This window comes from Podarcis melisellensis (genome assembly GCF_964234715.1).
Source record: "Podarcis melisellensis genome assembly, chromosome: 8".
Lineage (NCBI taxonomy): Eukaryota > Metazoa > Chordata > Lepidosauria > Squamata > Lacertidae > Podarcis > Podarcis melisellensis.
The window spans coordinates 51,146,110-51,168,090 of record NC_138540.1 but is presented as its reverse complement, the minus strand read 5'-3'; the positions used below and the strand labels follow the sequence as shown (position 1 = coordinate 51,168,090).

General features: G+C 43.1%; 1 protein-coding gene across 2 annotated transcripts in view; it reads left to right on the top strand.

Annotated features, from left to right (window-relative positions):
* The window catches only part of SLC12A4 (solute carrier family 12 member 4), a 58,683-nt gene extending 37,239 nt beyond the window's left edge, over positions 1-21,444 (top strand). For both annotated transcript variants that reach the window (XM_081920270.1, XM_081920271.1), the window contains 16 exons: positions 2,125-2,289; positions 2,394-2,492; positions 3,602-3,659; positions 4,398-4,572; positions 5,247-5,365; positions 7,324-7,422; positions 7,793-7,912; positions 8,964-9,068; positions 10,161-10,329; positions 11,626-11,821; positions 12,324-12,493; positions 13,766-13,897; positions 13,987-14,094; positions 15,497-15,681; positions 18,290-18,423; positions 20,160-21,444. In XM_081920270.1, coding sequence (XP_081776396.1) covers positions 2,125-2,289; positions 2,394-2,492; positions 3,602-3,659; positions 4,398-4,572; positions 5,247-5,365; positions 7,324-7,422; positions 7,793-7,912; positions 8,964-9,068; positions 10,161-10,329; positions 11,626-11,821; positions 12,324-12,493; positions 13,766-13,897; positions 13,987-14,094; positions 15,497-15,681; positions 18,290-18,423; positions 20,160-20,251 — 2,126 coding nt within the window. In that variant the 3' untranslated portion in view covers positions 20,252-21,444. The remainder of the gene's footprint in view (positions 1-2,124; positions 2,290-2,393; positions 2,493-3,601; positions 3,660-4,397; positions 4,573-5,246; positions 5,366-7,323; positions 7,423-7,792; positions 7,913-8,963; positions 9,069-10,160; positions 10,330-11,625; positions 11,822-12,323; positions 12,494-13,765; positions 13,898-13,986; positions 14,095-15,496; positions 15,682-18,289; positions 18,424-20,159) is intronic.
* Positions 21,445-21,981: the final 537 nt, after the last annotated feature.

The window sequence follows — 21,981 nt, the reverse complement described above, 5'->3', positions numbered from 1 at the left end:
TTATGCACCCTTGGCAAGGCTAACTACTTGCACTCCCCCCTCCCCAGGTCTAACCTCAGTTTTCCAAAAACAGATGTGTCAGGGAACTGCCATCGGAGCCAGAGGCGGAGGGAAGGCTCCAGAGGGATGCCGGAGAGGGTCCCAGTAGGGAGAGAGGCAGCCCATCTGCTGGGGAAGGAAATCAGCGTAGCACCAGTGGAGAAGGGGGGGCAGAAGGGGGAATCGGCAAGGGGGCTCCAGGACTCCTCATCGGAGACCAGCGGGGAGAGCACGGGTCCTCCGCTGCCCACACCCTCCCTGCGCAGAAGACTTCCGCGCAGGGAGAGCAGGAGGAGACTAGTCGTCAAAGAACTTCTTTGCTGGAAGAAGTTCAAGAAACGCCCACTGACGGATTCTGCCAGCGATTGAGACAGCCACGGGTGAGAGGCTGTCCAGACAGGAAGGGTTCACCCAGGTAACCTAGCCAGGAGTGGTGACAACTTACGCACGAGCAACCCCTAGAACCATTACAAGATGGTTTGTAGGAAAAATGGAAAGCCCAAAACCTAATTGCTAAATTTATTTTAAATTGCAATAAAAAGTTACACAACAATCTTTGACAGTCTTTCTCAAATGCAAAAGAAAATGTTTTAGCACACAAATCGTTTTAAATAATCTTGTGAATTGTGATGTTAAAATGTAAGTCTCTTCAAAGTTTCCATTCCAGGCACATCAAAATCTTTTCCTTTGCAAAATTTGTCACCAATTCCTCCAGGTCAAGTGCTGATGCTTGGGCTTGTTCAGTTGATATAGTTGCCAAGCCAACTAGCCTCTTTTGCAACATTGTTGAGCATATGTGAGTTTTTTATAAGTTTGAACTTTGAGAAACTGCATTCAAGATACAAAATAAAAGTGAAATATTATCAGAAACATATAATATATAACAAAAAAGAATCCGTATAAAACTGTGCCATTCAGAGGTCAGTCATGCGCCCCTGTGAGATCTGTGCCCTAGGTGGCTGCCTAGTTGGCATAATGATGGCACTGGCACTGGTTATGGGCAAAGGCCTTGGTGAAGCACGTTTTGCATTCAGGAAGTCCCAGTGTCAATCCCCTAGCATTTATAGGAAAGGAAATACCCTATCTGAAACCCTGGAGAGCCACTGCCAGTTAGTGTGACACTACACTGAGTTAGATGGACTGGTGATCTGATTCTGCATAAGGCTGCTTCCTTCCCTTCTAATTATTTCTGTTTCTCAAGCAGTGTGCATTGTGCTTTACAAAGGTGCTTGCAACCTGAAATTCAACACAGCGGAGACTACGGAGGAATGGGGAAGGGAGAGTAAAAAGGGGAAGAAAGTGTGTTTCCTTCAGTTAAACATGCTTAGGTTTCATTAAAATAGTGCAGAGGACTAAAGGGTATGGCAGAAGCTACACTGAAAATGTGGGCTTAAAATAGGAGCTTAAAGTCAGTGATGTGACACACCTGAATGTTTGCAGCACACTGCTTTGTACTTAGGATCAGGTACAGAATTAACCATCCTAAAAATATTCCTTCTTTTGGATTTAAAAAAGAAATTCTAGACACTAAATTCTTAACTGCTTAGCGTGTAGAAAGAGTTCTGAATGAGTTCTCCATTGGTCTTAGTGTGGAGATATGGGTTCCTCCTGTGAAGCTCTTTGCTTTTCCTAGCTACAGAAGGAAAAACTATATGATTTATACAAGTTGTAGAACCCACTTGCTTTAGATGCAGAGCCTGGGTAAGCTTGTGCCCGCCCCCCCCCCCCCGAGTCAATGTTAAATCATGACACGGTGTAATATGTCATGTGCTGTTGTTCATCTGAGGTTGTATTTACCTAATTTTAAGACCTGCTAAGGAACTGATGATTGTTATTATGTCTTCATATGTAAAACCACAGAATTCAAAGAGGGTGGTACACCTTTCCCCCCATGACTATGTGTGTATAAGAGAGAAAGAGAGATAGATACTCCTGAACAATAGGATACCTGATACGATATTTCTTGGACTTGCTAAAAAATAATCCTCTGGTAACATTTTCCTTGTGCCTAACAAAGAAAGTGGGCAGATGTTTCATTCAGTAAGTTATTTGTTCACTCTGTGCTCCTTTGCTCCCCCACCCCAGATAACATCTGGAGCAATTACTTGGAGAAAGGTGAGATTCTGGAGAAAGCTGGTCGCCCATCTGTTGATGTGGCTGGACATAAGAGCAACCTTCACCTTTACGTTTATGCAGACATAGCAACTTCCTTCACAGTGCTCGTTGGCATCTTCTTCCCATCAGTGACAGGTGAGAATACGGAGATGGGCAGATTTTTTATACCTCTGGGCACTTTGGAACTCTGTGTGTGGGAGAAGTGCTTCTCATTCCTACATTCTTGCTTTTCTTTTAAGGGATCATGGCTGGCTCAAACCGATCTGGAGACCTCAAAGATGCCCAGAAGTCTATTCCTGTTGGAACTATCCTAGCTATTATAACTACGTCTCTAGTCTGTATCCTTAAAAAAAAAAGATTGTGGTGGTTCTAATAAATAAGCTGCCCCATACTAGGTCAGACTGTTTGCCCATTGTGATGTTGATGCAGTTTTTTTGCAAGGGCCTGTCCTTAGGTTGCCCCTAATGGTAGGCCCTCACAGATACTCCACTGGGTCCACACTTCCCTTAGGTTCCTGCTGCCACCACCAACTGACTTGGAGGAAGCAGTAGGACTCTCCCTTTGTATGCCCACTCAACCCCAGCTCTGCTTCACACTGGAGTGGTCCGCTTCCTATTTAAGTGAGGAATCGAGTAACATTTTCTTATATAATAGTTTCCAATGTTTCAGGATTCTACACTAATACAGCTGCCTCTGGCCCTAGCTGTTATCCTAACACTGCATATTTTGGCATCTATTATCCTATGTTCCAACCTAACGCTTATCTCCGTCTAAGTGTCATTTTAGTAACTGGTCCCATCTACAAGTCACTCCCCCCCTTTTTTTTAGACCAGGGATAGAGAACCTTTTTGGATTGTCAGGTCAGATCTTTATCTCATCCATCCAACCTGCAGGCCAATTTTGACACTTTTCAATCTTCTGGTGTCATTTTGATGCCAACTGTAATGATGCAAGTGCACATTACAGTTGACTGGTGTGTGGGGGGGGTGCTTCATCAGCATGTTCTCTGAAGGACATGCCCTAGTGAAGTTGCATCCAGCAGGATTGAACCCTGCCCATCACCATGCCCATCAGTTAATGTCACCCAGTGACACGAACTGATAAACAGGTAGACGTAGATTTGAGGAAATAGATTCACAGGCCTAATTGGACATTCTGGTGGGCTGAGATTGACCCGCAGGCCAAAGGTTCCCCACCCTTGCCCATAAACTTCTGATTTACCCATGCAGTGCAACATTATGCAGTTTGAGTGGCACTGGCCCATGCTGGCTGGGTGTGATGGGTGTGTGAGTCCAACAGCATCTAGAGGGCCACAGGTTCCCCACCCCAACTCTATAGGAATATATAAGGATTTTTATGGCAAGTATTATAGTTATAGGGATGTGTTGCGTCTTACTGACACTGTCAGAAATCAGGCTGGTTTCTTTAATGGAATGTGCACCTTCAGATTTCAGCTGTGTGCTGCTGTTTGGTGCTTGCATTGAAGGGGTTGTTCTTAGAGATAAGTAAGTAACCATTAAATTTCTGCTTTACTTTCATGTGTAAAACGATGCGGTCAAAATCATGGCTTTGCCTCTCATTTTTGCTGTGTGAAATTACCTTTCTCTTCAGCATATTGCAAAATGGCTGTGATCGCCTCGCCATTTTATTGTTTGTGATAAGTCATTGTTTGGCTTAGCGTTGTGTGTTAACGGGGACACTGTTGTGGGAAGGGATTGCATGGCATCTGCAGTCAAAAATAACAGACATTTTGTAGCTAGCTACTTTTGCATCTGAAATTGCATATCCAGTTAGAGATGTGAGCCACCAAGTCAAAGACCATCTTTATATATCATTTTGTATATCCACACTGATCCCCCAGTTATTTTTGTGTCTCATCATTAAGTTAGGATCATTAAGCTATTTCAGTTTTAGGATCCGGGGCTATATCTGAAGTTTCCTGTGTACTTAAGAATCGGGTAGGGGTGGGGGTGGGTATGTTGAGGGCCATATGGTCCAACCCCCTGCTAGATGCAGGACATTCAAAGCTTGAAGGTTTCCAGCAGATGGCTGTCCAAATTCTACCTAAAGACCTCTAACAAGTAACTGTTGGGAACCATTTCATTATGCCCTAATATTTAAAGCATTAAATTTAAATTCCTTGCATGAACAGTAACTCATTTTGGGAACTAAATATTGAAATTTCCATGGGAAAATACTTTTCACCATTCTTTTCAATCGACTCGTTCCCATCTTTTCTGCAGATATGGTGATGCCGTGAACAGGAACTTAGTGGTGGGCACCCTTGCGTGGCCCTCGCCGTGGGTCATTGTGATAGGCTCGTTTTTCTCTACTTGTGGAGCGGGTTTGCAGAGCCTCACTGGTGCCCCGCGGCTGCTTCAAGCAATTGCCAAGGACAACATCATTCCTTTCTTATGGGTTGGTACATGTTGCGCCAAGCAAGTTCCTGGAAAAGAGGCTTATGAATCTGGGAGCTTGGTGTGCTCCCTGAGGCATAAATAGGGTCCTAACAGGAAGCTGACTCTTTGACTGAGAAAGCTAGATTCCATGTCTTTTAAGAAAGCAAGCTTTTACTCCTAATTAAAAATAAACCCAAGGAGGGAACTCTGGTGGGGTGGGGGTGAAGAACCTAGAGGGAAAATACTACTCCTACTAATAAAATTATTAGTGAGCTTATGATAGTCATATATACTGAGCAGTGGAAAACTGGTAGCTGTCAGAGAGCTAGCCTGTTTCAGGCGTTCACTTTTGTTGTTGGAAGCTGCGCAGAGTGGCTGGGTAGAAATAAATTATTATTATTATTATTATTATTATTATTATTATTATTATTATTATTAATCTTATCACTTGTGCATGTGAGGGCTCCCTACAGATGTTCTAATGAATGTTTTTTGGGTGGGGAAAGGCTGAGATGCCTCCCCTTGGAGCTGTAATGCATATTTTGATTCTTCACAAATAAATGCCTGGAAAGTACTACACTCTCTCTCCCACCTGCCTCACTTCCAGCACAAGCTTTAGATGCTTTCTATAAACTGTTCAAAACTTAAATGAGGCACTGCAAACTCATTTTGTTCTGCAATCTCTTTTTACAGGTGTTTGGCCACGGGAAGGCAAATGGTGAGCCAACCTGGGCCCTTCTGCTCACTGCACTGATCGCAGAACTCGGCATTCTTATCGCATCCCTTGACATGGTGGCCCCAATTCTTTCTATGTGAGTTTTACCCCCAGAAGTTTTACTGCCATAAGATAGGTTTTGTATTAGCAGCACTTAATAGAAGCAGACCAGCTGTGTTAAAGGTTTTTTTAAAACCAAATTTTAGTGGGGATGAATTTTGAAGGCAAGGATCACAAAAGTCACTAAGACCTCCTGGTTCTTTGCTGTGGCTAATGGTTGTAACTTTTTAAATCCACTAAAATGCCCCTTGGAATAATACTGTGTCATAACTAGGGACATTATGGGGAATTAAAGATGGTAGCTGGTAGCTAGGAGGAGCCAGGAAGAAACGCACCAGTGATTTTGCACCCTGTAGCCATGAACTAGCTGAAACTAGCTGAAAATCTGCTCCACACTTTGATTGCCTGTGAGTCTTGGTGAAGTAGGAGGTGCCATTATACTTCAGCTTTGCTTTTCCTCATAGGCTTGTCTGCCCAGGAAACCTTGCATACCACAGGCAATTCTGGAAATTGTGCTAAAGTGCACAGTTGATTTTGTGGAGACTGCTGACCTGGCCCATTGAGCTATAGAGTTGTGTATGTACTAAGAGTGTACCCAGTAATACATGCTGGCTGTGCACTGCAGAGGAAGGTGGATAGTTATGAACAAGCTTATTTCAGAGAAAACAAGTTCCCAGGAACACAGTTTATGTGTCTTTTTGGAAAACTATTGCAGCATGAAACAGGATGGCAATTCTATGCTTCTCTGCTTTCAGCGGTCAGCTGTAGAATGTAAGCCTCCAGCGCCACTTAGTGGTGGCTCCAGTTTGTCACAGTTAAACAAAAGGATTGGGAGGTAAAATGCCACCGAGCCTAGCTGCCATGGCAATTTATGGATCAATGAGGCCAAATCCAAGTTGACAGAGTCAAACCCTGATGCTAGGTAGTTCAGGCCAGGATTGAACAATGTGCAAAGGACAACAGGATCTGAATTTTCATCACTCAAATGCTTCTTCCTATTCTGGGTTAGGAAGCGACAACACTGATAATATTGTAGTCCAGGCCTGCACAGCTTATGACCTACAGTGCTGAACCAAACCCACCTGCCATGTATAGTGGCTTGTCAGCTGACAGGCAGCCTCATCTGATTTGCAGCACCAAGAATACCAGGGCAGGTGGCTTGATGTTTGGCTTGGTGGCTCACATGTTGTACAGGCTGACTCTAATGGATGTCAGCATGTCACCAGGGATAAAATAAAGTTCCACACAACATCCTTTCAACTCCCTCTAGGTGTAATAATATAAAACATTTTGATAGCACTTTCTAAGTGTCTGTAGTGTTTTGCATGTCTTGCAACATAGGTCAGTATCATAGATTCAGTAGGGGAGTAGAGGTGCAAATGAGGGAACAGTAGCCTGCCCTAAGGGCCACCTGTATAGGTGAGATTTGAAATTGGGAATTCCTGGCTTACACTTCTGGCCAGTGCAACAATACACATGTGCCAAGGCCTGCAAATTCCCTTGAACTCTAGGGCTTGACTAGAGCTGGTAGCTGCCATATGTTGACTCGGCCAAGGCCTGGGTAATTAGGAGGGGAGAGAGAGAGAGAGAGAGAGAGAGAGAGAGAGAGAGAGAGAGAGACTGTCTTTGATATAAATTTGTATCACTCTCTTCTCCCAGTGGGTTCAATTCAGGATTTTAGCTTTGGAAAATGTGTGAGGGGTTGTCTAAGGCCATCCATACCCAAGAAAGAATTTGAACCTGGATATATCCACATCGAAACCTCAAGACATGTGTATCCTACAGACTTACAACAGTACTGTATCACTAACGTTTCTCCCCAAATATTGGAAATTTTAGAAATTTAAAAGCAATTTAAATTGGTTGTGTTAATTTAAAACCCCTCCATTTCCTCACATTCCTTCATTATGTTAGTTGTGAATTTTGTGCTTTGTTCTCTACAGTGGGCCCAGACCTAAATGTGATGTGTTTTTCTCTGTTTCCTCCCTCAACTAGGTTTTTCTTGATGTGTTACTTGTTTGTCAACTTAGCCTGTGCGGTGCAAACACTCCTAAGAACTCCAAACTGGAGGCCCAGATTTAAGTACTACCACTGGTAAGTTGAGAAAGAGAGAGTGTGTCTCACAAGCTTATTCATATGTCCATTTGACCCCTCCTCATTAAGGGTTAGGGCACTTGAGAGTCTGTGAAAAGCTAAAAGCATAAAGCTAAGAGTTTTGGAAATGCTTTTCAGCCCACCATTTACACACATGTGCCCTTTGCGTGATGACAACGCAACATCAGGTGATGATCTGCATGTGTGAATGAGCCATCACTGATACATAAACATTACAGATAAGAGTTCCAGGATCACCTCCAACACACATTCAGCCGCCAGTCACCAAGGGTAAAGAAATCAAGGAATGCCCATGCATGTTTGAACCAGCTCTAAATATGTGCTAACATTTGAGTTTTGTTTCCTTCAGGGCCTTGTCCTTTTTAGGCATGAGTATCTGCCTTGCGCTGATGTTCATCTCCTCCTGGTATTATGCTTTAGTGGCAATGCTCATTGCAGGCATGATTTACAAGTACATTGAATACCAGGGGTAAGTAGCTTCTGATCAAAATAACATGATAATGTGATTGCTGGGTGAGGGTGTATGCATGCACACAGAGCTATCCCTTTAACAGTAGCTATACCCTGGGAAGCCCTGAATTGGATCTTCCAAAGGATGCTTAATTCTGTCATTTAATTTCTGAATTGTTAAGGGTTGTGTCCAACAAAGTTGTTCTATTCATGCAAGGTTTTCTACTTGCACAACAGAGCTTCCCCCTCCCCCCAAAATCTGCTCCACAGGGACAGTTCTTGAAATAGTGGGAGCAGAGGAGAGGAAATATCATTGTGGAAGTCTTTGGGCAAACAAATAACTTTGGGCTTGTCCACACTTGTGCTTGTCCCGTGCCTAGAAAACTGAGTGGTTTTTCTGCTTGCCCTGTGCGTTCTAGGCATGGGTCCAAGGGGTTTTGTCTTTGCCCTGAAGCTTTCCCCTGGAAAACCTGCTCTTTAGTGTGAAATCAGAGCAAACGTCAATCCAGAGAAAACCCAATTGATTTTTGCTCCGATTCAGCGATAAACAGTGAGTTACCCCTTGGCGAAACAGTGGGCAAGTGGAAGTGTGGATGAACTCACCCTTTGAAAGCACATAGTCCAGTGAATGTTCTAGAAATATCTACAGTTGCATTGTCCTCTCTAAGTGGTTCTAAACCTGGCCAGTGTTAGTATGGTAGGAAGGGGAGCATGTGGCCCTTCAAACATAGTGTTGAATTCCCATCACCTGGAAGTCATTGTCTGTGTGGCCAAATGGTAAGGAATACTCCCTGTTATATAGGGAGAACTCTGGGAACTTTATGTAAACTGTTTTATGATTTCCAAAGGAAGAGTGAGATACAAGGGTAACAAACGGATAGACTATCGAGGTCTAGCTAAGGAAGCCCAGCCAGATGGGCGGGGTATAAATAATAAATTATTATTAAATTATTATAGTCATGGGAAGTCCATTTATACTGTGAGACAGCAAATAAGTGATCTAAATACAGTTTTTTCTGGAAAGGGAGTCGTGCCCTAAGTTGGCTTAATTTTGAAATTGTGCTTTACAGGGCGGAGAAGGAATGGGGTGATGGGATCCGGGGCCTGTCTCTAAGTGCTGCCCGATATGCTCTGCTGAGATTGGAAGAAGGGCCCCCACACACCAAGAACTGGAGGTGACTTCTTGTTGTTTCTTCCCAGTTAATGAAATGGAGAGTTGAGTTTTCCCCAGATTCCGAACTTGCATGAAATCAAAATAATGCTTATTTTGCAAGCCCCTTGATGCAGGACTTTTTACTTACTTTAAAAAAACATGTGTGGAAGAGGCTCTTATGTGCAGATTCTTCCCCCCAAATACAAAAACGCTGGGAGATTGTCTGCAGAGAACTAGTAGGAGCCAAACTGAAGACACCAAAATGAAACATTTCAGCAATGCACAGTTTTAAGCTATGAACCTCTTGCCTTGGATATTGTAATTTTCACATAAGGTTCTGTTGCTTCTTCCATCTCCTGCCATGTCACCATATCTAATGTCCTTCTTGGGTTTATGCAACTAAAGATCACACCCTCGTGCACACCCTCCACTTCTCCAAGGCTACTTATTGCAGGGAAAGAGTTATAATGAGAGCCAATGTTGAGCAATGCTTAAAGTGTTGGACTAGGACCTGGCAGCCATTCATGAATGAAGCTCACTGGGTGACCTTGGGCCTAGCCATCCTCACAGGATTGTTAGAAGACTAAATAGGGAGCAAGTAGCCATATACGCCACACTGAGCTCCTTGGAGAGAGGGAGAAGAAACAAATGGTGTTGGAACTGTCTTTCAGACAAGTTTTTCTGCTGTTACTGAGCTTCTCATGAAGGATTGCCTCAGCATTCTAGGAACACTAATATGAGAAGCCCTGTCATAAATCAAATTGTTACATACTTTCTGGCTGTATGGTCCTCTTTTATAGAAATGTCACACATGTTGCACAAATAAATATGGTGATCCAGCTGTCTCCCATCCTCCACCCGTCAGCCCCTTGAAAGTCTGGGTGGGTAGCTTTATTTAATATGCAGCCTTCAGCCTGTTTGGCTTAGATTTAGATGTGAACTTCTCATGTGAACTGAATTTTTGATGAGCCAGTCTCCTGGTGAAAGCTGTCTGAATATATAAAAGCTAGTTGGTGAAATAGCTCTTCAATGCTCCCAAGCCAGAGTGCTCCTTAAGAGCTGCTTAATATTCAAAAACCTGGCCCCAAAACCGTTTCTTTTCCTCTCTTTTCAGACCGCAGCTGTTGGTGCTTCTGAAACTGGACGAAGATTTGCATGTGAAATACCCCAGACTGTTGACGTTTGCTTCTCAGCTGAAAGCCGGCAAGGGACTGACCATCATTGGAACAGCGATACAAGGCAACTTCCTGGAGAGCTATGGAGAAGCACAGGCGGCTGAACAGGTGGGCGGGGGGGGGGGGGAGGCTAAACACAAAGTGTAAGTATCATGGAGCATTTGGCAAGAAAGTTTATATGGCTTTCTAAGGCCTGAGACTCCATCCAGAAAAAGCCTCTTGGCAGGCAAGCAAATCATTTTCTAGCCAATAATATGTTTTCAGTTTTTTCTAAGGCTACAGCTGAACCAAAGACTAAAGAATGTCTGAGTGCAGTGCTGTTTTGTTTATTCAATGCTTTTTTTTCCAGCAAAGGCTGTGTGTCCTTCATACTAATTTTTTTTTAAATTCTCTACCAAAAAAGTGAAATTGTGCTGTGTCAATGAGACTTGTTTCTGGGTTCCATTTAGAGTTCTGGTCTTGAACTTTATGGCTTGAGATCAGAGCCTTTAAGTTTGCTTGTCAGTACAGACTGACCATTTTCCATGCATTTGACTGGCGTGTGACTGCCCAAGCATGTGCCATTTTCGGCTCCGAAAGGGTGTGGAACGGGGCAGGGGCAGGGTGGGCCTACACATGCAATTACCTGATGCAACCCCTGCACAAACCGGGAGTTGCTTATACACTAATATTTTAATCAGGGACCTTTTCCTGGGTTTCTCTGCCATCTTGAGTTATGGTGAGAGGTTGCTGAGGAAAGAGCTTTCTCAGTGGTGGCAGCCGTTATGGAATGTTCTACCTAGGAAGGCTGGTCTGACATCATTTTGGTTCTAAGACAAGACTTATTTTCCCCCCAGACCTTTAAAGTTAACTTTATCTGTTTTGTCTTTGCTGGTGTGCATGTGTTATGCTGCTCTACATATTTTTTCATGTATTTTTGTAAGTTTTTTTCATTTGTTTTCTTGTGTGTTGAAATTTCATAATCTGCCCTGGGAATCTGAGAGGAGGAGAACAATAAAGAAACAATCATTTAAATGCATACACTTAAAAGTTATGCAAATAGATCATACTGTGCAGTTTCTTGTTATTTGCAAAATTTATGCTGTATATTCCCTCTTTGTTACCGATTTTATTCCATTTTTGTTAGTTGTGAGTAGAGAGCAGACACAGGCACCATTTTTCCAACCTTCAGAAATCTTGCTCAGGCATCGCTCTAGACTCAGGTATTTCAGCCAACAAAGCCACATATATAAATCCATTTCTTGGAAATCCCTGTACTAATTATTCTTTTGGTAAGGAGGAACTTCCCATAAATGCAAGTCAACATGTGCAAGTGGAGAAATCTGTTTTGCATGTTCTAATGTTTTTTAATTGCCCCATGACCTCTTAATGGGAAACACCTTAATCCTGTTGGCTGTCTTACAGACAATCAAGAATATGATCGAAATTGAGAAGGTAAAAGGATTTTGCCAAGTCGTCGTAGCTAATAAAGTCCGGGATGGCATTTCCCACTTGATACAGTCGTGCGGATTGGGAGGCATGAAGCATAACACAGTGGTCCTGGGGTGGCCATATGGCTGGAGGCAAAGTGAAGACTCAAGAGCCTGGAAAACCTTTATAGGCAAGTTCTTAGGATGTTGGTTGGTATTCTTGCTCTTGATGTGTGAAAAATGCTGTAAATTTGGTTTCTCATAGTAGAAAGCCCAATTTGGGGTGGAATGGTGTGTTTCCAAAAAAAGAAAGCTGCCTCTGGAGTGGTAGCATCACTTTGAATTCCCCCTTCCCCATTTATTGCAGCTGGTGTTGACTTTCACCATGCTTTGATGCCATTGTGTGTATCTCTGCCTGTGCTTTGCATCAGTAGTGGCTACTATCCATTAGATCTGGAATGGGTGGAAGGCAGAGTGGCCAACATTAGATGGAGCCACAGCCGATGAGAGGCTGAGCCAACTGACTCTAGTCTTCCTTCCATCCTCCTCCCTGTTGAGTTCTACAAGAGCAGCACTGGGACTAAGGGGGAGGAAGTGGACAGCCAAAGCCACCCACTAGTAGGAAGGCAGGTTAGTGGTGCACAACCCTGTTTGCTTTGTATTACAATGCGTCTTTATTCCTTTTGCCTCCAGACACTGTACGCTGTACAACTGCAGCCCACCTTGCCTTGCTGGTGCCCAAAAACGTTTCCTTCTACCCTGGCAATCATGAGCGTTACAATGAAGGGAACATCGACGTCTGGTGGATTGTGCATGATGGAGGCATGCTGATGCTGCTTCCTTTTCTGCTCAAACAGCATAAAGTAAGAGTGCCAGGAGCTAGAGGGACAGGTTGGGCTCACCCATTTGCTTGTGTATGTCAATCCAAGCGATGGAATACTGGCCACGTTCACACCATACATTTAAAACGTTATGATACCACTTTAAACAGTCATTGCTTCCCCCAAATAATTCTGGGAGCTGTCGTCTGTTAAGGGTGCTGACAATTCCCCTCCCAGAGCTACAGTTCTTCCGAGTTCCCTGTGAAGAGGGATTGATAGTGAAACCACTTCCAGGAATTGTAGCTCTAGCAGAGCAATGGTGGCTCTGCCTGAAAGCACCCAAGCAATCTACACGGTTTTTAAAAGAGAGTACATATCCTAAAACCATTTTAGAAAAATGCTCAACAAAATATAGTGAAGTCCATATATAAATCAACAGAGGCAGTAGCCTTCGAAACAAGCAACATTTGAAGAGTATCTTGGCAGTTGGTCCACATGGTTGAAATTTACTTAGCTTCATTTGTAGGTGCTGCTCTAAGAGCTGACAATCGCATGAAACAGGAACTTACACAGAAAGTCCCTCCAAGAAGAGGAACTCTTTCTGCTGAGGTCTCAAACTGCCATTGCTATTTTGGCATGACTGTTGCTGCAGCATTTGGGAAGGAGACAAACAACCTCAACTGGTGATTTGGAGGTGCCCGGTGCTCCGATTAGGAGAGCCAAATGTTGACAATCACCTACTTTTCAGTTCATGTAATGCAGCACTTCTCAACCTGGTGTTTTGGGCTACAGTTCCCATCAGCCCCATCCTGGTGTAACATGTCATGCACACCATTTTCCTATCTCAGTGTCAGAATATAGGTAGCTGTTTGAATACCAAGTCAGACCATTGGTCGCTCTAGCTCACTATTTTCTACTACTAAGGTTGGCTTCGACTCTTCGAGTTCTAGGAAGGAGCTTTCCGCAGCCCTGTCCGGAGATACCTGTGACTTTTTGCATGCAAGGCATGTGCTGTACAACTGAGCTTACAGCCCTTCACACATTTATACACAACTATGTAACTTAGGAACACAGGAAGCTCCTTATATAAATCAGACCATTGGTCCACCTAGCTTTGTATTGTTGATGCAGGCTGACAGTGGCTCTCCAGGGTTTCAGGCAGGTTTCCCTTGCATTTATAAAACTTAAAAGAGCGGTTTTTTCATTTTGTCTTTTTAAAGGTTTGTGCAGCCTTGCATAGTACCAGGTTCTACAGGCTCTGCATACATGTTCAAAAGTTTTGAGAAGATACACACATATTTTCTGCTTCTACAGGTTTGGCGAAAATGTAAAATGAGAATTTTCACTGTAGCTCAGATGGATGACAACAGCATCCAGATGAAGAAAGACCTGGCCACCTTCCTCTACCACCTCCGAATAGAGGCTGAAGTAGAAGTAGTGGAAATGGTAATGAGGTTTATCTTGTTCTGTGGTCGATCGGGGTTTGGGACAATGCACTGTGTGTAGCTATAAGACTGTCGTTCTTGTTTTCGTAGCAAAACAGCGATATCTCCGCCTACACTTACGAACGGACTCTGATGATGGAGCAGAGATCTCAGATGCTGAGGCAGATGAGATTGACCAAAACAGAAAGAGAAAGAGAGGTATGTTTTGCTTTGTTATCAAATCATGTAAAGTGTTGATGGAAGTGTCCCAAAATCTGCAGACACCTCTTTCACCATTTCTTCTCTAATTGCCACATTCATCGTATTGGAAAAAAGGGGGTTATTTTAAAAAATGCTATTCTGGGAAACTTCACTTGGGAGGTTGGGCCATAAATGAGATGCCACCACTGTCCAATTGCCACCCATCCCACCTCAGACAATGGGGAATCAGGAAGTGATTGCTTTAAGATATGCGTTTCACATCCCCCCCCCATTGGAATTGGGCACATGCATTGAGATGAGGTTTGCACTTAAAACCTAGTCTTTTGTGCCCAAACACCTGCAACAAGTTTCACTCCTACACCTCAGTTTACAGTGGTGCTCTCATGTTTCTAAATGCAAGTGTCTGTTTTGCCAAAACAAAATCCTTGTTTCTCTCAGTCAGTCAGTCAGCCTTGTGTATAAGCCCACAAATGTTTTTACTTGTCATTGTGCCCACATGTACCTTTAGTAGCTTGAAAGAGGAGAGGTTGGCAGCATCATTAGGAACAGGACTGAAAATGAGAACTGCCAATATCATATCAGCCAGTATTATAATGCCTTTATACAAATTGATGATGTAGCTGCCCTCAGAATACAGTGTACAATTCTGATCCTCACATCTAAAAAAAGGGCATTGGTATAGCTGAGGAAAAGAGCAGCGCAAATGATCAAGGAGATGGATCGGTTCCTCTGTGAAGAAAGATTGCAACCTTTGGGGCTATTGAGAGTGTGGGAACATGACTGGTGTATAAAATTATGGCTAAAACCTGCTGTATGTTACCTCCAGTGCTTCTGAATACCAGTTGCTAGGAACAACTGCAGGAGAGAGCTGATTTGCTCTAGCCCTCCTTGTGTGCTTTCCATAGGCATCTGTTTAGGGAAGTGGTCTGTTCCAATAGAGCTCTTCTTCTTTTCTTTTCTTCTGTTCTTCTCTGCTTGGTCACCTGGAAGCACAGCCTTGACCTGCAAAAGCTGGCCTTAAAAGCTATTTACAAGCCTGCTGCAAATGTTGCATTTGCAAGGCCATAGCAAAGCTTGGATTGTGGGAAAGGTGGTAGCCCCCCCCCCCTTAATGAAATCCATGTGACCTACAAACATGCACACAGACATACTTTTAGCAGAATCCTAGCCCTTCTGTAAGCTTCAAAAACAGCAGTTGAGAGAGCAATCTCCCCTGTAACTTGAGGTCTGGGCCACAGTTGCATTGATAGCTCTTTGCCTTCTTGTGCTGTACCAAGACATTTCAAAATCTCTTTCCTCCTCAATCATTTCCAGCTGCTGACTCTCAAAAAGCTTTAAGTAGAAGAGCCATAGACTGTTGACTTCTGAAAACAATAAACCTGCATGTTTATTCTTTCAGGCTCAGCTGGTGAAGGACAGGCACTCTATCATAAGGTTAGAAAGCCTGTACTCCGATGAGGAAGATGAAGCGGAAGCAGTCCCAGAAAGGATCCAGATGACATGGACAAAGGAGAAATGCGACTCTGATAAGCGAATCCGTAACAATGCAGTGGAGAACTTCAGAGAGCTCATCAGTATTAAACCGTAAGTGTAGAGGTTCCTTCTGAGCCAGAATATCCTCACCTTAATCCATGTCTGTAGCATCGTTGGGGGCTTAGGCTTTATATTTTGCCTTTTGGTTTGGCAGCACAAGAGCGAAGTATTTGAAATGGTGTTTCTTCCACAAAGGGTGGGATGGACTCTGCTGGCATCGGGAGGCCAGGAACGCATACAGCGGTACATGCCTCTTTGGTAATGCACTAGTTATCTTAAAGTGTGGCTCATTTGCATGCTGAGAGCATTGATAGCAGAGTGGGGTTGTGAGATTCTCATATTGCTATGGGCCTTGTGATGTCAGACTGGAGGCAAAGATAAGGAGTGGTGTAGGAGCTGAGGGAGGAAAATGCAGGGAGGGACTTGAAGGTTGCTGGATAATGTGTGTGAAGGACATCATGTGATCTGGTCCACACGTCACATTAAGCCATCATTAAAATAAACCATGGTTTCATGGGAGCAAGCAGTGTGCTGTGCATTCATCTGAAATCTTGGGCACCAAGCTCATCCCCTACTGCCATATAACAAACTATGGTCTGACATATCATGTCATCCAAACCCTGTCTTGTGATTTGTTTCTTTGCAGCCAAGCAACCAAGCAAAAACCAAGGTTTGTTTTGAGAGAAGCCAACCACAAGTCTGGGTTTGGATGGCATAACAAATCCAACTGTGGCTTCCTTCTCAGCAGGGGCAGCAGCACCAAGAGTTGGGGGAGTAAAGCACCCTCAGTTAAATCTTGAGCTCACTGCTCATCCACATCAAACCATCATTTGTTTTAACTGGTTTAATGTGCCTTGAGAACCAGGTCACTATGGTCATGATTGTGCTTTGCAATAAGCCCAGGGTATCTTGATTACTGTGATTTATTGTTCTGGTCTTAAGGCCAGACTAAAATGTTTTCTCTTTTTGTGTCCAAGACAATTGGCTTTTTTCCGTTTATGCTAACATTAATTTTATCATTACGGTTTGCTTTCATGCTGTCAGTGAATGGGAAAATCTGTAAGTTTGCTTGTTTTGAATAATCTAAATCTATATCCTCCTCTTAGGTCCAAGCTAGATGTGATGGTGGCAGTTGCATAGGCAGGAAGTGTGGATTTGGGATCGTATTTTAACAGCAAATGGTGTGTGTGCAGCAAAAAGCCTCCCCTAAGTTTCTCTCTCAGAAGGGGAGACGGGAGAAAAGGTTTTTTAAAGACTCTGATGGGTCATACCAAAACCCTTAAAGGTAAAGGGACCCCTGACCATTTGGTCCAGTCGTGACCGACTGGGGTTGCGGCACTCATCTCGCTTTATTGGCCGAGGGAGCCAGCGTACAGCTTCTGGGTCATGTGGCCAGCATGACTAAGCCGCTTCTGGCGAACCAGAGCAGCGCATGAAAACGCTGTTTACCTTCCCGCTGGAGTGGTACCTATTTATCTACTTGCACTTTGATGTGCTTTCGAACTGCTAGGTTGGCAGGAGCAGGGACCGGGCAACAGGAGCTCACCCCGTCGCAGGGATTCGAACCGCCGACCTTCTGATCGGCAAGTCCTGGGTTCTGTTGTTTAACCCACAGCGCCCCTCCCCCCCCCGCGTCCCACCAAAGCCCTTAGGTGTGCTTAAAGTAGCTCTTGGATGGGAAGCAAAGACTGTCAGTAGCTGCTAGAAATGATTAACTGGTCTGATCCAGGAGAAGTCATATGTTCTTACTTACAAGAAATGGGAAATTAAAGAGAAAAAAATAAAGTAAATTAAATTAAGAAATTAGAGCAAAAGTAAAGGCATTTACTAGCTTCATCGGAGTTGAAACTGATCATTAGGCTGGTTGGTGGGCATTTGGCCAGAAGCCATTTTATAAGGATGCTGGCAATAGTTGTGAATGCCCAAAGGAGCAGATTGAACTTCTTGTGGGTCAGAGAAAGACTGCAGATGTTGCATGACTTGGTGTATTGATATTTGGCAATTATTTTATTAGCATCCTGGTTGGATGGTGGAATGCTACAGCAAATGCATCCTGTTTTAGTCAAAACGAGCCCCCCTTTCTATCCCATTCCTTTTGGTCCTCAATGTGCCAAAAGAAATGCAACATCCCAAACCTTTTTCTTTGGTTCTCCCTCTGTCCCATGTCAAAGTGCTTGTAATTCCGGTTAACTGCCCACTTGAAGATTTCCTGTTCACTCAGTTTTACTCTGTACCTTGATTTGTTCTTGGATTGCTTTTTCTCCAGGAGATTGAGATAGGAAATCATGTAATGGCATTAGCTTTTCACTTAGTTACAGCTCTTCCTATATGGCCCTTACAGGATGTATAAAAAGGGCCAATTCAAAAATGGGGAAATTTCATATTTCATTCAATGAGATATGAAGTGACAGAATTGCATTTTGATAACCTTATATGTGTGGCGTTTGCTGATATAACCTACCAAAAACAGAAGCAGAATGGGGACATGGGGCGCACACACCAGCATTTCAAGATTTTGGCAGACTTTGAGAACCTACCTTTTTAGTGAGAGGGAACTAAAGTTTTTGAAACAATCCATGTTGGCGATGCTTTTCATTAGTACTCTTAAGCTTGCAATTGCTGACTTCTAACACCACTTGTAATTGTGACCTTTCAACAGAAACCAGTCAAATGTCCGGAGGATGCACACTGCTGTGAAGCTGAACGAAGTCATTGTAAACCGATCCCATGATGCACGACTTGTTCTTCTCAACATGCCTGGCCCTCCCAAGAACACTGATGGAGATGAAAACTGTATCCTTTTTCATGGCAATTTAATGACCCCATGTAAAACACACAGAAGCAAACAAACTCGAAAGAGGCTTTGCAGTTGGATTCATCTGAGGATTAATGGATTCATCTGAGGATGAATATTATTATTAATACTACTATAATAATAAACTCATTACCCATCCTTCACTCTAAGGTCCAAGAACAAGTTACAACAATTTTAAATACAGCATTAAAACCATCTTTTTTAAACTTTTTTTTTAAAAAAATAAGGTGGGTCCATATATATATATATATATAACACTCGTACCTTGGAAATCAAACAGAATCCGTTCTGGAAGTCCGTTTGACTTCCAAAATGTTCAGAAACCTAAGCGCGGCTTCTGATTGGCTGCAGGAAGCTCTGGAAGCCCATTGGACGTTCTGCTTCCAAAAATAGTTCACAAACCAGAACAGTCACTTCCAGGTTTGCAGCATTTGGGAGCCAAAATGTTCAAGAATTAAGCTATTCAAAAACTGCAGGGATAAAGAGGTGGTACTTAAGCATTTGCCAAAAACTGTATAATGAAGTTGCCAGATGCAGCTCTGTGAGGAGTTCCACAATTTAGGAGCTGCCGCCGAGAATGCTGCCTCCTGGGCCGCCACCCCAAGCTTCTGAGGGCAGAGGAAGAGGGCCCATCCGTTGATCTTAGCACCCAGGAAGGCCTGTAGGGAAGGAGGTGGTCTTTCAGATATTTGGGCCCTCAGTTGATTAGGGCTTTAAATGCAAAAATGAGGAATTCAAATTGAGTCCAGAAACAAACTGACAACCAATGCAGCTGATTTAGAACACTGGTTATATGTGATCTAAATGGAACCACAGCCAGTAATTTGGCCATTGCATTTGGGGCCAAGTTCCCAAGTCATCTTCAAGGGCAGCCCCATGTAGAGTACATTGCAATAATCCAATCAATGTTATGTACAGTAGACAAATCATTTCTGTTCAAAAGGAGTCGTAGCTGGTGAACCGGCCAGAGCTGAAAAAAGGCACTTGTAGCCAGAGGTCGTCTGAGCATCCAGGAGAGAGACTGCTTGGCTAAGAGGAACATTGCAGGCTTTCTGCTATTTGTTTATGGCCTGGGCCCCAGGTAAGCTCATCTTCCTTTTGACACTTCACTCAACTGGTGCTGATCCCAAGCGCCTTTGGAGCTTGTTAGTTAGCTGTGTCTTTTTTTTTATTCCTGCATTGCAGGGAGTTGGGACAGATGAACCTTGGGGTCCCTTCCAACTCTACAGTTTTTTTGGGTTTTTTTGCTGTGTGTGCGCGTGGTGCTCACCTGTTAGTTTTAGGTTCTATTTTGTTGTTGTGCGCATCATGATATAAAAACAATCTGTATCACTTTGTGTATTCTTAAATTGAAAGTGGGAAAGTAAAGGCCATCATGATACTAAAATACAGTTCTGTTTCTACCCAAAGGGAGGGGCATACAGGGACCTGAGTTTCCAGGTAGAGATTTTTCTCAAACATTTGCAAATTATAGTAGTAATGCATCATTCAGCTAGAATTTAACTCTTTGAAGTCCCATTGGCCTTAGTGAAAGAATTCAACTCTCTGTGAGGGTTAATCTCTATTTGAATTGCGCCCTTTGAGTTACATTTGTTCCAAAGAGACTTCAGATTGTTTTAAGTGTGCATGAAGGCTATTTACTTGGTATAGAACTCTATAAAGGCTTTTCATGTCAATCTATAGAGGTTTCTTGCCTTGACTTCAGCTGACCCAGATATGGAATTTCTTGAGGTATTGACCGAAGGCTTGGAGCGAGTGTTACTTGTCAGAGGTGGTGGCCGAGAAGTCATCACTATCTACTCTTGATCCAAACAGAACAGCACCTGACACCATTTACCCTTTATGATAAAAGGACATTCCGGTTCTTGATGGAAAATGGGGCTTTTCTTTTTCTCTGCCTCTATCTGAACTATTCTCTTCCCCGAAAAGCATACACAAATCACTGTCTATAATGCATGTTCCACTGCATTATTCCAGTTCCAACATACATATCTGTTGGGGTGTGATTGTATTGTACCATTCTGCTTAGTGACACATTTAATCATGATTCTGATGTAGCTCTGCTTCTGCTTTCATATTCTGGCAGACGTTTGTACAGTTCTGATACTGAACGTTCTTTTTTTTAAGGAAATAAAAATACAGAATTTTTAGTAACTGAATGTAATATATTAGAACTGAGCTCTGTTATCAGGTAGGAATATTTTAAACAAATACTTTACCGTAGGGTATAGAGGGGGCACTTTGCAGGGCAGCTAGTTTCTGCTGCTGCTGATCCTCTGTAACTTTTAAGTAACAGTGGGGGAAGTATCCTAACCAGCACTGTCTAAATCATTGGTGGCTAAGCTGTGGCCTTCCAAATGTTTTTGGACTATCTTCAGCCCTAGCCAGCTTGGCCCAAGACGATGGAAGTTGTCTAACAATAAATTAGCCATCCCTTTTTTAAAATATACACATTTTTTGTAAACTCAGCTCCAAATTTGTGTTGAATAAAGAAATACATTTTGAGAAACATTTTAAATTATGAAAATTATGTACGTAGATTGCTTCAATATGCAAGAGACTTATGACCCTGTCTTCCCCCTTATTTATTTTTTCTATTTATTTGTTAGAAACATGGCAGTAAGAAAGCAGCCAGTGTAGACTAATGATTGTCGTCTGCTGCCTGCAGGCCATTTTTAGCTGGAGCAGTCTGTTATAAATGCATAGCTAGATGTTTTAATAGTTTATTTAAATAAATTAGATCAAAATTCGTGTGTAGCTCTGCTGTTTCAAATAGTTGCAGGCTACTATGCTGTAAATGGGTAGATTATACTTGTCCAAGAATGTCAGTGCACCCTTTGGGTGGCATACTGGTCACAGATTGAGGGTTGATGGGAGGGGGGAGAGGAAAGCTTTTTATAACCAGGAAGTCTAAAGGTTTTTTTTATCGCACCCATTAAGTTGTATTTACTGTACAGGAGGTCTGTATTTTTTTCAAATAAAATATTGCATTCACTTTAGCCAATGTCATCTATCCTGGGAGGAGTACCATTCTTCTGTATGCACTTTGACTCGCCAGCCTTCCAAAACATCGCTACAGAACTCACTTGTACACAATTGCCTGTATTGTTGATGCCCAAATCCAGATGCGGAGTGCCACTAGTCTACACTAGGGGGCAGGGAACCACTGTTACTGGAGAACCAAAACCAAGTGATCACTTTGACATGTGACTGCCCTACCCGTCTGTCAATCGGCAGGCATTAGGCACCGCTCAAGCCGTGGTTTGAATTGAGTGCCTTTTTCTATCGCCCTGCAGGGAGACAAAGGACACTCATCCAGCACTTTAACCACTATACTGTAGTACTTTTCTGGTAAAGTATTGTTTTATTTTCTCAGTAGTTCATTTTTATCCACTATTGCTTCTTTAATGCTGTGTTTCCCCCCCAAAAAAAGTGTTGTTGTGACATTAACTAAATTATTAGGACTACGGTGGAAGGTGACAATCCTTTATTGGAGGTTTTAAGCAGAGATAGATGGCCATCTGTTGGGATTCTTT